We start from the raw sequence: 17,319 nt of genomic DNA, 5'->3' as shown, positions 1-17,319 counted from the left end.
CTAAATGTCTTTAAAATGTTGTGACTGTGCTCATATCCACTTTGTCAGGAAGTTCATTCCACATGCGAACCACCCTCTGTAAAACTTTAGCCTCTCATGTCTTTTTAAAATCTCTCTCCTCTCACCTTAAAAATATGCCCCCTCATCATGAAATCCCCATCCTAGGAAACTCAGGTATCTATTTCACAGTCAAATTTTACATAGTTTCAATTTTCCAGTACTGAGGTTGCTAGTTACTCATATGACTGGTGCTTGTAAAATGGCATTCACTCTCTCTTAAAAGTACAGTACATGTCCTTCAACTTCATGCCACTTTGCAGTAGTCTATTGTATTCTGTATGAGAGCATGGAGGCATTGCGTTATGCTTAGATGATGTTCCGGGCTATCTTGTGAGCACAGCTGATGAATCTGCCTGTGGCCCATCTTCTGAAGCTTTTGAGCATACATGTCAAGGCTAGGGCAGCAGGGAGAGGTCCAAATCTGGAAGAGTCCAATTCGACTCTTTCTTCTTGGTTGCTGCACTGCAGACCTTTGTCACAGAGTCATACAGCATTGAAACAGACCCTTCGGTCCAACCAGTCCATGCCGAACTTAATCCCAAACTAAACTAGTGCCACCTGCCTGCTCCTGGCCCATATCCCTCCAAAACTTACATATTCATGTATCTATCCAAATGTCTTTTAAACATTGGAAATGGACCCACATACACCACTTTCTCAGGAAGTTCATTCCACACATGAACCACTCTCTGTGTAAAAAAATTGCCTCATGTCTTTTTTAAATCTCTCTCCTCTCCCCTAGTCTTGAATTTCCCCATCTGTTAGAAACGAAAATCGCTTCTCAATAATCGCTCTAGACAAATTCAGGAAAACAAAGTTTTATTAGCAAGTCTGCAGAGTTGGGCACTCTTCTGAGAAAAAGCGCGCTGAGGCTTACAAAGTCTCCCATTATATACAGCACAAGTCCCTCCTCTCCTTGGCTCCAACAAGCCATGAGGTTCACATTCTTAAAAACATCATTATTCTTCGATTTGTACCCTTATCACAAAGTCTGCAACAAATGTCTTCAGAGTCTCTAAAGTTGTTGTTTTTCTCACCCTGTAGTCTTATCAGTCAAAGACTTATTCTTCTCTGTCTGTGCTAGCAGTCTTATCAGTCAAGGACTCATCCTTCCCTGCTGTGTTAATGGCTTCATCAATCAAGAGCCTGCTTGTTTTTACTATCGCTCACAAATTGTCAGCATTCTGCACAATTTAAACTATTCTACTTTTGAGTATATAAAATGGTTGTTAGAAAAGAAACAAAAGTTTTGTCTTTTATTATAGATCAGTCTGTGGTCCAGGCACATCTTAAAGTTTAAACCAAAATTACCTCTCACACCATCCAAGGGAAAAACAACATCCATTAACTCAATGTACACTTCTCATTATTTTATAAACTTCTCACACGTCACCTCTCAAGCTACTACGCTCCAGTGAAAAAGGTCCCTGTCTATCCTGCCTTTCTTTATAACACAAACCTTCCATACCCAATGTTACGACACAGGGTAAACTCTCCTGCTTAACCTAAACCAGCAACACAGAAAAAAATTATCCCATGCAGTAATCTGTGAAAATTTGAAAGGCCAAGAACTATTTAAAGTAAAAATTAACAACTTTATTTGTTAAGATATTACAGAGAATAATTAACTAAGAACATTTACAACACCTTCCTCTAACCTGTCTTTTACCTTCTCTTCTATCATACCAGTCTGATAAAACCCCCGATTAAGATTTACCAAAATTCAACTTTCAAAGCAACCAACCATTTGTTGAATCTTCTTTTCTTTGTCTTAGGGATTTCTGCTTCACAGGTCACAGATTGGTAAAGGTACCTTTAAGAGAGCTATTCTGTCAGTCTGCAGATGTCATTGGCTTGGCAGCTCTTCTCTCAACTGTTAAATCTTTCCTGGTCTTATACCCTCAAAGCATCGGATTGTGTCATTGGCTTCTAAGATTGTCAATATACTAAATTCATACTTGATTGGAGTTTTTTTTAGGGGTATAATTTAAACTGAATGGCCTAATTCGAATCTGTTTGGTCGTTTCCAGGCAACCCAGCTAATCTAGCATTGGAACAAGTGTTACATTGTTACATTATTCAGAACACTTGGTGCTGTCAGGTGGCTCTGCCAGCTTTTAACTCTCTTAAAGGTACAGTACACCCACATCTTCATAATTCCAAGCAATATTCTGGTAAATCTCTTCTGAACCATCTCCAGCTTGATAATATCCTTCCTATAACAGGGCAACCAGAACTAGACACAGTACTCCAGCAGATACCTCACCAATATTCTGTACAACTTCAACATGGCTTCCCAACATTGATTGCTCCGGTTTGTTGGTTGTCTCATTGGGCTTGCTGCTGACGTCTTGTGGTTTGTGGAAGAATTCCCAGACCTTTATTCACCTGATGAATTCCTCTGTATCTGCTGTGACACCAATGGGGTCCATTTTGGTAGTGGGACAGAAGTTGAGCCCTCGGTTGAGAACTTCGATTTTGTCTGGTTGAAGGTGGTGATCAGACAAGTTGATGATGGATTTCCCTATGATAATCATGTTTTAACTGTGATACCAGAGGAGGCTTGGTTACTGCTGGTAGTGATGCCAAGTTTCTCAAGTTTCCTGTTCTTGGTGTGCATATAATTGGCATAATTCCATTGCCTCGTCTGCTTGGCTGTGTCTTGAATCTGGTCCACTGTGTACTGAGTGCAGGCTGAGAATATGGACTCCATCTGGATTTCAAGGTTGCAGCATCTGCTGTGGAGCTGGTGTATAAGGTGGTTGAGGAGTGTGTGAGAGGTGCAACGACAGAGTGTCTCAGCGTAGTCTGTGGGTCAGCTTGAGTGGATTTACAATCAGTAGTTCTTTCGGAATCTTCTCTGCATGGTATATCGGCGAGACCATCCAGATGTATAACAACGAATGAATGGATGCACATCAATTGCGAGGTAGAAGTTTCCCTCCCAGTTGGGGACCACTTCAGCAGTCAAGGACATTCAGCCTCTAATCTTCAGGTAAGCTTCCATCAAGGTGGCCTTCGAGATATGCAGAATCACCAAGCAGAAACTGCTAGCCCAATTCCATACCTGTGAGGGCAGCCTCAACTGTGCTCTTGGGTTCATGTTGCCCTACATGTAACCTCGCCACACTTCTGTGTTTGTAAAATCTTTACTGTTCTGTTTTGACACCATCACCATGATAACTTGTTATTACATCTCTAACTTAATTATTTTGTACAGGTTTGGATTAGTTGTTTTGGTTAGGCCCTTGTCGTGCAATTCTGACACCTATTGTGTTATTTCCAGCCATTTGGTTTGTGTCTAGCACCATCCTATTTTTGATTTTTTATAATTATCTCTTAGCCTTAATTAATCAGTTCATAGGTCATCACTTCAAGTGCCACTTAGCCATTTATTCGCACCATTTAACTTTTTTGATCACCTGCAAAGATTTGGTATTCAGCATGTCGACAGTCCACTCTCCCTAGTTGTAGTTATCTGTTGATACTCTGCTTGGAATTATCTTGCCATTATCTCTCCACCTTTATATTGTGGGCCTGTGCTTCTCCCACTTCACCTGATGAAGGAACAGTGGTCCTAAAGCTTGTGATTTCAAATGAACCCAATGGAAGAGGGTTCACTTCTTCAGCTGTGTGTGTGAATGCCTATTTAGCTGAAACTACAATATTGAAAGTGTAGAGCCGAGCCATCTTTAGCATTACATAATGTGCAATGGTCCAAGCTGAGGTGAGCAGTTTTTGCACCATGTGCACGCTCTGGGAAAATGGCAGGCGATTGCTACTCCGGTAACTAAGGGCAATATTTCCGGGTATGCATCACAACTATTAATGGGATAGATTTTTATGTTGCATGATATGATATTTGGGGCAAGGATTTTGACTGCATACAGCAGGTTAATTGCCAAGGTTCACGTAGCGTGTAGTGCTTACAGTTTTTTTTAGATTCAGTGTGATGGTGTGTATGTAGGTTGTTCCCTTTTGGATATTGGTTGAAAATGAGACCCTCTTCCTCAGAAGAAAACTCTTAGCCTGTTCATTCCATGTGTGGCTTCAGTCATTTTCAATTCCATTGCATACTTGATATTTACAGCACAATGGAAAGCAGCATATGTCCCTTACTAAGCAGTGAGTTTTAGACTAGCCTTTGGTGAATCCCCAAATGGAAATATTCCTAAGGTGGCAGTGCTCCCCATCAACCCATAGGCTTTGAACTTCCCAAAATTCCCATGTAACCCGTCTATCGAAACTTTGGGTTTCACCCAACTCAGTCCCAGGTATGTCGAGTAAACATACTAGATCTAGTAGTTCAGTCTCCCCCATCCACTCTATCAAAGTTAGGATGCTGCTTTTAGTTGATGATTCACTCTCCTGCATTACCTCTTTCCCTTCAATGCTCTGTCACCACCCCTTAGTATATTACAATCCCTTCAGTATCCCAGCATTTTGACTCCAGTCCCCACAATTCAGTTCCCCAGCTATCCTCCCGCAGAAGTGGCCTCTAGTTTTCCATGATGTTAAGTGGATGGACTCCAGGGGCTGACCTTGGTCCACCCCCTGAAGTGACAGCAGGACAGTCCCAAATGATGTGCGACCAAATCCCTGACTGATATCTGTGGAACCCCCTAACTGTTATCTTGGAAAAGCTGACTGGTCATGACCAAGGTATCAAGACTGCCCTTTATTTACTGTACCAGAAACCCCTGCCTAAAGGATGCTGCTGTTTGATGGCCACGTACTGTGCTTGGTACATATGTATCTGTCACTCGGTACAGGTCAGAGATTGACATAGCGCAGTGCCATACAGCCTCATGTTCACCCTCTTGACTGAAGACTGCCGACAAGCATGACAAACTACCTGGCTTTGTGTCTGCTGTAAAAGCCAATGCAGGACAGAAAAGCTTTTGAGATATAATTGCAGGCAAAGCATCAAAATGAGTATAATACGAGTGGGTGCAAAGAGACCGAATGAACAGCCTTGAGATACAGGCTGGAGCAGTCCATGAGCTGGGTGCCTGCTCCTGCACCAAAGTGTCCTTACAGCAACATTATGATGAAAGCTGTTGATGCAGTCCAAAGCGCAGTATTTAAGTACTGCCTAAGTCACTGACTGTAAGGGGGTGGAGGCAGAAACCCTCATTTAATATTTAAGCAGTTTATAGATGTATACTTGTAATGCCTAGACATAAAAGATTATGGGCTAGAGTGTTGGAAAATGGATTAGAATAGTTAGGTAATTGTTTTTGACTGGTGCAGACTCGGTGAGCAATAGACTTCTATGACTCCATGACTAAGTGCAGAAATGTACTGTAAGTGAAACAGATATGCCTGACACTGATGAGGTGAGGTTGGTGCAGGTTGATTGCCAATGTGGAGTGTACATGGTTGCTATCCATAGAGAATACCCTGATATGTTGATTCTGGGTATTCAAGATGGAGGTCCAGAGGAGCAAACGGAGAGCTTGAATCACCAGATACCCACTCTGATTCCATAATGGGAATTCTTGGTGGTTAGCTTCTGTCTGGTGAGTGGAAGAATGGGCGACTGCATATAATTGAGGTGAGATTGAATTGTAACCATGGTAATAATGTGCAGTGATCCTTGCTAATAGACTTCTCACTGTTCACGAGTGAGAATCATTTCTCAACATTTAATTTTTAGCCATGAAGTTGAAAAGGGCCTCACTGGACAACTCACTTGAATTTCCCAAATTTCCTGCTGTAGCCCATGTTGTTAAGAGGCTGGGAAGTTTCTACACATTGTGACTGAATAACTGATTAATTTGTCATTCCTCGTCAAAACTGTTCTGCCACTTGTGGAAGCTGGCAGTGTGCATGGCAATTTCCCTTTACAGGGGGAAGTAGTACTGTATGATATCCACAGGAGAAATAATGGAATCCCATGCCTAACTAAGGAATGCTCTTAACAAAAGAAAAACAAAGATGCACAGATGCTGGACATCAGAAGCAAAAACAGAAATTTCTGGAAACTCTATTTCCCAGAAATAGTGTTAATATTTCTGTTAAGTTTTGAAGAAGCATCAGTGAACCTGAAATGTTAACTCAGATTTCTCTCCACAGATGCTGCCAAATCTGCAGAGATATTCCAGCAGTTTCTTTTATTACCTAAAATTGTTGAACTCAATATTGAATTCATAATGCTACAGGGTTTCCAAGCAGAAAATAAGCTGTTCTTCCAGCTTGTACTGAGCTTCGCTGGAGCCCTGCAGCAAGCCTGAGACAGAGATATTGGCTAATGAACATGATGGTGTGTTGAAATGACAGGCATCTGGGAGCTCAGAGTTGTTTTTGCAAACTGAACTTCGGTGTTCTGCAAAGTGATCACTTTGTCTTCTCAATGTAGAGGAAACTGCATTATGAATAGTGAATACAGTAGACAAGATTGAGTGAAATGTAGGTAAATCGCTGCTTCACTTGGAGGCTGTGTGTGGGGCCTTGCATAGCGAGGAGGGAGAAAGAAGTAAATGGACAGGTGTTACACATTCTATGATTGCATGGGAAGGTACCATGGGGATGTAGGGAGGTGTTGACGGTGGACTAAAGTGTGTCGAGGGGAATGGTTCCTGTTGGAGGCAGACAACAAAAGGGAGGGGACCATGTGTCTGTAGTGGGCAAAAATGGTGTCTAATGAACCTTTGCATGTAGTATAGTAGGTGGGGACAAGGCGACCCTATTGCTGTTGTGGGAGGAAGACGGAAGAGAGCGCGTGAGGGCCAAAGTGCAAGAGATGGGTCGAAGATGGCTGAGGGCCCTTGTCAACCACAGTGATGGGGAATTCTCAGTTGAAGAAGAAGGTGGACGTTTTGGAAGCCCCCTAGTTGAAGTTTGTGTCATTGGACAGGTGCGATGGAGATTGAGGAGCTGGAACTATAGAATAAAGTCTACACAGGAATCAAGGTTTGAGTTGCGTTAACTGTTTGAGTCAGTGGGTTTGTAGTAGCTATTGGTGGCCAGCCTATCCTCAGAAATGGAAACAGAGATGTCAAGGAAAGGAAGGGAGAAGTCAGAGATGGACCAGGTGAAGAGGAGACTGGAAATTGGAAGCAAAACATAAACTTTTCCAATTTTGGAAGAGACAGGGAAGCAGCACTGATGATGTCATCGATGTATCAGAGAAAGAATTGAAGGTGGAGATACGAGTAGAACTGGAAAAGGAATATTCCATGTCCCTCACAGAGCCAGACATAACTGGGGCCCATGAGGGTAATCATGGCTACACCTTCGATTTGAAGAAAGTGGGAACAGTTCAAGGAGGAGTTGCTCAAAGTGAGGAAAACTAGGTGGTGCAGTGTGGTGGTGGATGGGGATGGCTCAGGCCTTTTTTCCAGAAAGAAGCGGGGAGCCTTCAGACCATTCTGATAGTGGACGGACATGTAAAGAAGTACAATGGACTTGTCTAATAAACCTTGGAGCTTTCTGCTATTGTTTCGGAAATGTAACAGATTTTTTTATGTCTATGAAGTAAGAAGTGCATTTGGATATGGACGTGAATGCCATTAATACTTTCCTAGATAATTAATTAATTTTTGAAGTATAGTAAACTACTTTCATTGCCAACTAAAACAATCAACATGCATGTAAAGTCCACTAACAGAGTTAAAGCAAATTAATGATCAATTAAGCTGTTGAGGTGATGATGCTTGAGAGGGAGAAACCTTTGTTCTTTACAAAAAGTAACATGCGATAGCTTACATCGTGCAAAATAAGTGCACAGAGCTCAATTTAGGGTCATATCTAAAAGATGAGCTGAAAATGTGTTGCTGGAAAAGCGCAGCAGGTCAGGCAGCATCCAAGGAACAGGAGAATCGATGTTTCGGGCATAAGCCCTTCTTCAGGAAGAAGGGCTTATGCCCGAAACGTCGATTCTCCTGTTCCTTGGATGCTGCCTGACCTGCTGCGCTTTTCCAGCAACACATTTTCAGCTCTGATCTCCAGCATCTGCAGCCCTCACTTTCTCTCATATCTAAGAGATGCCAACACTGACATTATATCACTCTCCTGCTATGTCAACTTTGAAAATGAGTCAAGGGGACACTAAATCTTATCACTCGCTTGACTTAACGGCAGGAGACAGAGTTTAATTGTGGAGGGTTGCTTTTCGGACTGGTGGCCTGTAACCAGCAGTGTTCCATAGGGATCACTTCTGGGTCCTCTCTCGTTTGTCATTTATATAAATGATTTGGATGGGAATATAGAAGGCATGTTTAGTAAGTTTGCAGACAATATCAAAATTGGTGGTACTGTAAATGGTGAAGGTTTTCTAAGGTTACAAAGGGATCTTAATGAGATGGATTAATGGGCTGAAAATGATAGACTGAGTTCAATCTGGATAACTGTGAGGTACTAGCCTGTTTTGAGATTTGTAACTCAGGTTGAGGTTTTGGATGTAGGTTTGCTCGCTGAGCTGGAAGGTTCATTTTCAGACGTTTTGTCACCATACTAGGTAACATCTTCAGTGAGCCTCCGGATGAAGCACTGCTGATGATTCCCTGCTTTCTGTTTATATACTTGGGTTTCTTTGGGTTGGTGATGTCATTTCCGGTTCTTTTTCTCAGGCGGTGGTAAATCGGGTCCAAATCAATGTGTTTATTGATAGAGTTCCAGTTGGAATGCCATGCATCTAGGAATTCTCGTGCGTGTCTCTATTTGGCTTGTCCTAGGATGGATGTGTTGACCCAGTCTAAGTGGTGTCTTCCTCATCTGTATGTAAAGGTACTAGTGAAACAGGGTCATGACTAGCCACAAAACGGCATTCCAACTGGAACTCTATCAACAAACACATTGGCTTGGTCCCGATTTACCATCCTCTGAGAAATGTGAAAATGTGAGGTATTGCATTTTGGTGTAACAAAAAAGGGTAGTGTACACAATTAATGGTAAAACCTTGGGTAGTGTGGAACGGAGGGATCTAGGGGTGCCAGTACATAATTCTTTGAAGTTTGCATCACATATAGACAGGGTGGTTAAAAAGACATTTGGCATGCTTGTCTTCATTGTTCAATCCTTTGAGTATAGGAGTTGAGAAGTCATGTTGAGGTTGTACAGGACATTAGTGAAGCCTCTTCTGGAATACTGCATCCAGTTCTGGTCACCTAGTTAAAAGAAAAATGTTATTTAGCTGGAGAGAGTTCAGGAGAGATTTACTAGCATGTTGCTGGGTGCGTGAGGAAGATTTGAGTTATAAAGTAAGGTTGGATGGGCTGGGACTTCTTTCACTGGAGCATAGGAGGTTCAGAGGTGACTTGATAGAAGTTTATAAAATAATGAGACACATAGATAGAGTTAATGGTAGTTGTCTTTTCCATAGCATGGGGATTTTAAGACTGGGCGGTACATTTTAAAGGTGAGGGGAAAGAGATTTTAAAAAGACATAAGAAGCAAATATTTTACACAAAGGGTGGTTCGTTTGTGGAATGAACTTCCTGAGAAAGTGATGGACTAGGTCCAAATTCAGTGTTTAAAAGACATTTGGCTAGATACATGAAAAGGAAAGGTGTGGAGGGATATGGACCGGGAGCAGGCATGTGGGCTAGTTTAATTTGGGATTATGTTCGGCGTGGACTGGTGGACAAAAGGGTCTGTTTCATGTTGTATGACTCAATGACTATTAATACAGAGAGTGAAGTATTGTTTCAGAGACCTGGATTCAAATCCTGCTATAGAAGATGATGGAATTTGAAAGCAATAAAAATCTGGAATTAATTGCCTAATGATGACCATGAGACTGTTGCTGATTGTTGGGAAAAACTGATCTGGTTCACCAATGTTATTTAGTGAAGAAAACTGCCATCCTTACCCAGTCTGGCCTACATGATGTAATTAATCTGCACATGGAGAGGCAGGGATTAATCAAGAACAGTTGGTGTAGTTTTGTTAAACGGTGGTCACATTTGACCAACTTGACTGAATTGTTTTGAAGCGGTGACCAGCTGTGTAGGTGAGGGCAGTCATATGATATAGTCTCCTTGGACTTCAGCAAAACTTTTGATAATGTCCTACATGGAAGACGGATAACGAAGGTACGAGCCAAATGGATCCAAGGAAATTTTGCTAATTGGATCCAGAATTGGTGAAGTGGCAGGAAGCAGAAGGTGATAGTTGTGAGGCATTTTTGTGACTGGAAGCCTCTGTTCAGTGGGGTTTTGCAGGGATCAGTGTGGGTCTCTTTCTGTTTTTGGTTTAATGATGTAAACTTGAAACTCGGAGGGTTAATCTCAGATAATATGAAAATTGGTCATGGTTTACTTTGCTTTTTTTTATTCATTACGAAATGTGAGTGTGGCTGGGAAAACACACATTTGCTACCCATTCTTAATTGCTTGTGAGAAGGTCGTAATGCCTCCTTCCACTGTTAGGTCCATATTGTATAGGTACAACCACAGTTCTTTTAATCCCTCCCTTTTATTTTCTATTTAGTTTGACCATATCATAATATGTATTTAGCCAGTAAGAGTAATAATAAACTAAAGGTTCACTATTTACCTGTACTACATTAGAATCATTGTCCAAAATGTTCACAAGAATAAAGTAAGAATTATGTTATGACTGATCTGTTGAGATTATTCCAAGATTTTGATCCAGTGGCTATAATTGAATGGAAATATATTTGCGTGTGACATAAAGGGGCAGTGGAGGTTTTAGTGTTTCCATGCGGATCTTGTTCTTTTCGATCGTAGAAATTGGTATATATTTGAAGCCATGTTGTCTGTGGTCAAACTAAATAGAAAATAAAAACATGAGAGACACACTGAACCAAATGACACAGGCTTTATTAATGACTTTTTTTTTCTAAACAGAAATTTCATTGATGTATACTGAACTTAAACAAGAATATTTGGGATGCCACTATTTGGTATAGATTGTACCCGGTCGAAACTTCAAGGTAAGCTCTAAGATAATTATATTATTTTGTATCTTTTTCAAATTCAGGCTTCGCTACAATGGTACCATTATCTCTTTATGTCTCTGTATTATTGTCATTGTGATAGTGTTGAATGACTTTTACATCAAAATGATTTGTAAAACTTAAGAAAATATAAAAATGGGAGAAAATGTTTAGCCAAGTTAATTTAGTGCTTTCATAAAATCCACAGATCATTTGAGTCAGAATTCCAAAACTAAGGTCATAAGTGGTTGAAGGCATGACCACTGAGGTTGGGAGGAAGAGATAAGTGGCTGCGTATGTAGTAAGATTTAGTAAGATATGAACACAGGAGTATAAATAGGCCATTCAGCCCCTTGGACCTGCTCCATCATTCTAAATCATGGCTGATCCTTTTCATCAACATCATATTTCCAGCTATTTCCATATTTATTGATGTCCTGAGCAATTAGAAATCTATCAGTCCTTGTCCTGAGCTTAGTTAATGGTTGGATGTACACAGGTAGAGAATTTAAAACTTTCACCACCATCTGAGTGAAAAGGTTTCTCTTAGTTCTTAATGGCTTGGATTTTATTCTGAGACTGTCCCCTGGTCCTAGCTTCTTGAGCTTGAGAAAACATCCTTTCTGCATCTAGTCTGACCATCCATTGGTTGTAGGTACGTTCGCCGAGCTGGGAAGTTGGTTTACAGATGTTTCGTCCCCTTTCTAGGTGACATCTCTCAGTGCTGTGGATCCTCCTGTGTAGCGCTGCTGTACTGTTAATTGGAATTTATTTGGCTTTGTTCCTGCTGCTTCCAGTTGCTGGTTCCGATATTTTGTTGCAGTGGTCAGTATATCGGGTCTAGGTCAATGTGTTTATTGTTGGAGTCTGTAGGTGAGTGCCATGCTTCTAGAAATTCTCTGGCTGTCCTCTGTTTGGCCTGTCCTATTATTGTTCTATTGTCCCAGTTGAATTTGTGGTCCTTGTTGCCTGTGTGCATAGCTACTAGACAGCTGGTCAAAGCATTTAGTGGCTAGTTGATGTTCATGAATGCAGCGGGAATGAAACCAAACAAATTCCAACCAACACAGTATAGCAGTGTTTCCCAGGAGACTCTACAGAACTAAGGATGTCACCTAGAAAGGGGATGAAGCGTCTGCAAACCAAACTCCCAGCTCAATCAGACAATTATTTTCTTAATAGCTCGTACCACATTTTTTATTATAGATGGTAATATTTTTCCTACTACTGTCGTTCAGGCTAAAAGGTCTGTAGATCACTGTTTTCTCTCTCGTTACTTTCTTTAACACTGAGGTTTATTTGCTGGTATCATTATAGTAGTAATAGAATTTTATAAGATGATCAATATGATTCCACTATCTCTGTAGCCATCTCTTTCAATGCTATTGGATGAAAGTTCAAGATCTCAGGGGCTCGTCATCTTTCAGTACTACTTTTTTCATTAATTGCTCCTTTTTTTATCTAATGTCTTTCTGTTCAACCCTTTGGTACTTAATTGTGAGAACTATGAAGCCATATTGGTTTTGCTTGATCACAATATGTATTTCTAAATGTTCTGCTATTATATCCTTAATTTCCTCAATGGCAGACATGAGGCAAACTGGCTTATAATTATCTTTTTTGTGTTTTTTTTTATTTCTGCCCTTCTTAAATAAATTAATGTGGGACATTTCCAGAATCTAAGGTTTTGAGGAGATAATTATCCAGTGTGGCCACTATCTTGCAGCTACTCGTTTAATACCCTAGAATGCATCAGATCCAGAAAAAGTATCAGTCTTTAGCCTCAGTAAATTTCTTAGCATTTTTTGGCTAATTGCCATCTTTTTTTCCTCTCCTCCTTTTGCCCCTCTATTATTAAGTAATTTTTGGATGTTATCAATTTCTTCCCCTGTGAAAACCATTGTTAGATTCAGACATTTGGTGTATGTGCTAGGCTGAGGAGCCAATGGTGCGAAGCTACCATCTGTGGGATTATGACTGAACGCCTCTAAGTCAGAATCCTGCCTAAATTTTTACCACAAGTTTTTCCTGGTTTCCTTTTATTATTTTCTCAGCTTCATTCTCTAAGAAGCCTATATTCACTTTAGCTTCCTTTTTATATATTTAAAGAAGCTGTTGCTGTTGCCCTCAAAGTTTGCATTCTCTCTCTTTTTTTTGGTGGTCTCTTGTTGGCTTTTAAAACTTTGTTAATCCTGTAGTTCACAACTAAGTTTTGCCACATTATATGTTTCTTCTTTCAATCTGATGCTATCCTTAACTTCTGTGGTAAACCATTGCTGGCTTATCCCCATCTTAGAACATTTTTTCCTCGTTGCTGTGATCCATAGAGTTGTACAACATGGAAACAGACCCTTCAGTCCAACTCGTCCACGCTGATCAGGTATCCTAAATTAATCTAGTCCCATTTGAGCCATTTGCTATTTTTTTAAATGTCTTGCCAGCATTTGACAAGGTTCCACATGGTAGACTGATGAGTAAGGTTAGATCGCATGAAATTCAGGGAGAGCTAGCCATTTGGATACAAACTTAACTTGAAGGTAGGAGACAGAGCATGATGGTGAAGGGTTATTTTTGGACTGGAAGTCTATGATAGGTGATGTGCCACAAGGATTTGTGCTCGATCTATTGCTTTTTGTCACTTATATAAATGATTTAGATGTGATGATAGGCGGAATGGTCAGTAAGTTTTCAGATGATACCAAAATTGGTGGGGCAGCGAACTGTGAAGAAGGTTATCTCAGTGTACAATGAGACCTTGATCAAATGGGCCGATGGTCAGAGGAATGGCACTTAGAGTTTAATTTAGATAAATTTGAGGTGTTGCATTTTGGTAAATCAGGGCAGGACTTCTACAGTTAATGATAGAGTCCTGAGGAGTGTTGTCAAACCAAGAGATCTTGGAGCACAGGCTCATAGTTTCTTGAAGGTGGAGTCACAGATAGACAAGGTACACCTGCCTTAATTGGTCAGTGTACAAGATGACTGCAGAAATTCACTAACGATCCTTAGACAACATCTTCAAAACCCATGACCAAAAAGACAAGATCACCGGGTGAGGGGGAGCACATGGGAACACCATCACCTGCAAGTTCCACTCCAAGCCACTCACAATCCTTACTTGGAAATATTTTGCCACTCCTTCACTAACTCAATCAAAATCCTGGAATTCCCTCCCTCAGGGCACTGTGCGGCAACCTACAGCATATGGATTGCAGTGGTTCAGAAAGCAGCTCACTACCCCGTTCACAAGGGCAATTAGGGCAGGCAATTAATACTGGCCAGCCAGCAATGCCCATGTCCCATAAATAAATTTTAAAAAAATGACTGTAATAGAGTCATAGAATTGTACTATTCTACAGTTGAAACAGACCCTTCTGTCCAACTCGTCCATTGTGACTAGATATTCTAATTAATGTCATCCTGTTTGCCAGCATTTGGCTCATATCCTCCCTAAAACATTCCTATTCATGTACCCATCTAGATGACTTTCGAATGTTGTAATTAAATCACTTCCTCTGGCACCTCATTCCATACCACCCTCTGCTTGAAAAGCTTGTCCCTTAGGTCCGTTTTATATCTTTCCCCTCTCAGCTTAAACCGATGCCATCTAGCTTTGCACTTGCCTACCCTGGGAAAAAGACCTTGGCTGTTCATCCTATCCATGCCCTCTTGATTCGAAATGATCACCCCTCAACCTCTGATGCTCCAGAGAAAGTATTCTTCCAGGGAAAATAGTACCCCCCACTCCCGCTGACCTTGTCTTTTTGGTTGTGGGTTTTGAAGATGCTGTCTAAGGATCTTTGGTGAATTTCTGCAGTGCATCTTGTAATAAGAACATTGCTGCTACTGTGTGTTGATGGGGTAGAAAGTGGATATCTGTGGAGGTGGTGCCAATCAAGTGGGCCACTTTGTCCTGGATAGTGTCAAGCTTCTTGAATGTTGTTGAAGCTGCACTCATCCAGGCACTGTGGAGTATTCCATCAGTCTACTGCCTTGTAGATGGTTGAAAGGCTTTGGGGAATCAGTAGGTAAGTTAGTTGCCACCGTCGTTCCAACTTCCAATCTGCTTTTGTGTCCACTGTGTTTGCAAGTCCAGTTGAGTTTCTCATAAGGTTGTTGGTAGTGTGGGATTCAGTGATGGTAGCACCATCAAATGTCAAGAGGCAGTGATCAGATTGTCTGTTATTGGAGATGGTCATTGCCTGGCATTTGTGTTGTGTGAATGTTATTTGCCACTTATCAGCCTAAGCCTAGATATTGTCCAGATCTGAATAAGGAGAACTTTCTTCTCTAAGGGAATAGTGACTCTGTGGTTGAGTAAAATTTTAATCAATAAAGATTCAAGGAATCTTGGAAAAGGGGAAGCAAGTGGAGTCTAAGATTATCATATAAGCCTTGATCTCATTGAATGACAGAGCAGATGTGATTTGTTAAATGGCCAACTTTTGTCTTATGATCTTCTGGTGATGAGTAATAGGTCGAAACTTTATTTTTTTGGGTGTTTTAAGACTTTTATAGTAACATTTTATGTATTTTATCGAGGTGTCTTTTGTTTTCTTGCTTTTGTCTTTTATGTAATAACTGTCTTTTCTGTTGTTGTTATAAGAAAACCTACATCCTAATGTGAGTGTGCTTTAGTGAATGATCTTTCAGGCCAAATTTTATTCTGGGATCTGATTTACAAAGAACGTAAAAAGAACAATAAAGGTCAGGAACAGGCCCTTTGGTCCTCCAAGCTTGCGCCAACACATTTTACCCTTCCATACTAAAAGCACATTCACTTACAGGATCCATGTCCCTCTCTTCCCTTCTTATTCATATATATTCATCCAGGTGCTTCTTGAATGCTACTATTGTGTCTACTTCCACCAGCATCTCTGGCAATGTTTTCCAGACACTTGCCACTCTTTGTGTGGAAAAGTTGCCTCGCGCATCTCTGTTAAACTTCCCTCTCACACCTTGTGTCCCCATGTAATTCAACCCTTCACCCTGAGAAAAAGCCTCATACTTGCCACTCTATCCATGCCATTCACAATCTTATTAACTTTTATCAGGTCACTCCTCAACTACCTGTGTTCCAGCGAAACCAAACCCAGTCTATTCATACCTAAAATCTCCCATACCAGATAACATTCAGGTAAACCTTTTTTGTACTCTCACCAAACCATCCACATCCTTCTGATAGTGTGGTGACCAGAACTGTATGGAATATTCCAAATGTGGATTGACTAAAGTTTGAGAAAGCTGCGGTATAACTTGTCTATCCTTACATGCAATGCCTCTCCCAATGAAAGCAAGCAAGCCATAGCCTTTTTTACTACCTTATCTACCTGCGCTGCCTTCAATGATCTGTGGACCTATACAACCAGATCCCTCTGCATATCAATACATCTAAGGCTTCTGCCATTCACTGTATAATTTCCACCTGTTCTTGACCTTCCAAAATGCATCACCTCACATTTGACTGGATCTGCTATGTTTCTGCGTCCAACTGATCTATATCCTGCTGTATCCTGCTGTACTCCTCACTGTCCACAACTCCACCAATCTTTGTATTGTCAACAAACTTACTAATTAGACCAGCTACATTTGCCTCCAAATCATTTATGTAAATCATGAACAGCAGACATCCCAACACTGATCTCTGGAAAATCACGAGTCACAGCACTCCATTCTGAAAAGCATCCTTCCACTGCTACCTCCGTTTCCTATGACTGAGACAGTTCTTTATATCCACCTTGCCAGCTCACCCCAATACCATGACTTCACCTTTTGTACCAGTTTGCCATGACAGACCTTGTCAAAGGCTAGACTGAGGTCCATGCTGACAACATCAATCGACTTTCCTACATCAATCATCTTCGTCACCTCCTCAAAAAACTCGTCCAGTAGTACCATCAGCTGGGATCTTAATAATACTTTGAAACTGATAAAAATTCAGAGCTTATCGGTAAAATCTTCAATTTTGGCTGGGATCTCACCTACTTGCTTAAGAGTTGGCAAGGCACCCAAGCAGATTATTCTAGCAGGGTCTCAAGTATCTTCGTTCAGTCAGACAATTTAGCATGCAGCTGTCCTTTCTATGAAATTAAGTCTCGAGGGGCAGAAGCCTAGCCCAGCAAAAACTGCTGGCCATTCAGAGAGAATATTAAAAGTGCACCGGTAAATTGCAAGTGACAGTGATAACAATGATCAGCAGGCATTTACCATTTCCAAGATGAGAATTGAGCCATCTCTGCCTTGACATTCAACAACAACACTGTCACTGAAACCCCCTTCATCAACATCCTGGTGCTTAGAATTTACCAGACAGTTAACTGAGCTTCCATCACTGCAAGAGCAGGTGAAAGACTAGG

At 41.0% G+C, this 17,319-nt stretch overlaps 1 protein-coding gene across 2 annotated transcripts in view; it reads left to right on the top strand.

The window, feature by feature from the left end:
* The window catches only part of LOC122548976 (phospholipid-transporting ATPase ID), a 272,266-nt gene that overhangs the window by 24,753 nt on the left and 230,194 nt on the right, over positions 1-17,319 (top strand). For both annotated transcript variants that reach the window (XM_043688030.2, XM_087989438.1), the window contains exon 2: positions 10,875-10,960. In XM_043688030.2, the coding sequence (XP_043543965.2) occupies positions 10,918-10,960 (43 nt within the window). In that variant the 5' untranslated portion in view covers positions 10,875-10,917. The remainder of the gene's footprint in view (positions 1-10,874; positions 10,961-17,319) is intronic.

The sequence above is a fragment of the Chiloscyllium plagiosum genome, unplaced genomic scaffold, assembly GCF_037043375.1.
Source record: "Chiloscyllium plagiosum isolate Xiang-an unplaced genomic scaffold, Cpla_swu_hap1 HiC_scaffold_1, whole genome shotgun sequence".
In the NCBI taxonomy this organism is placed as follows: domain Eukaryota; kingdom Metazoa; phylum Chordata; class Chondrichthyes; order Orectolobiformes; family Hemiscylliidae; genus Chiloscyllium; species Chiloscyllium plagiosum.
This window is presented reverse-complemented; position numbering and strand designations above follow the sequence as displayed.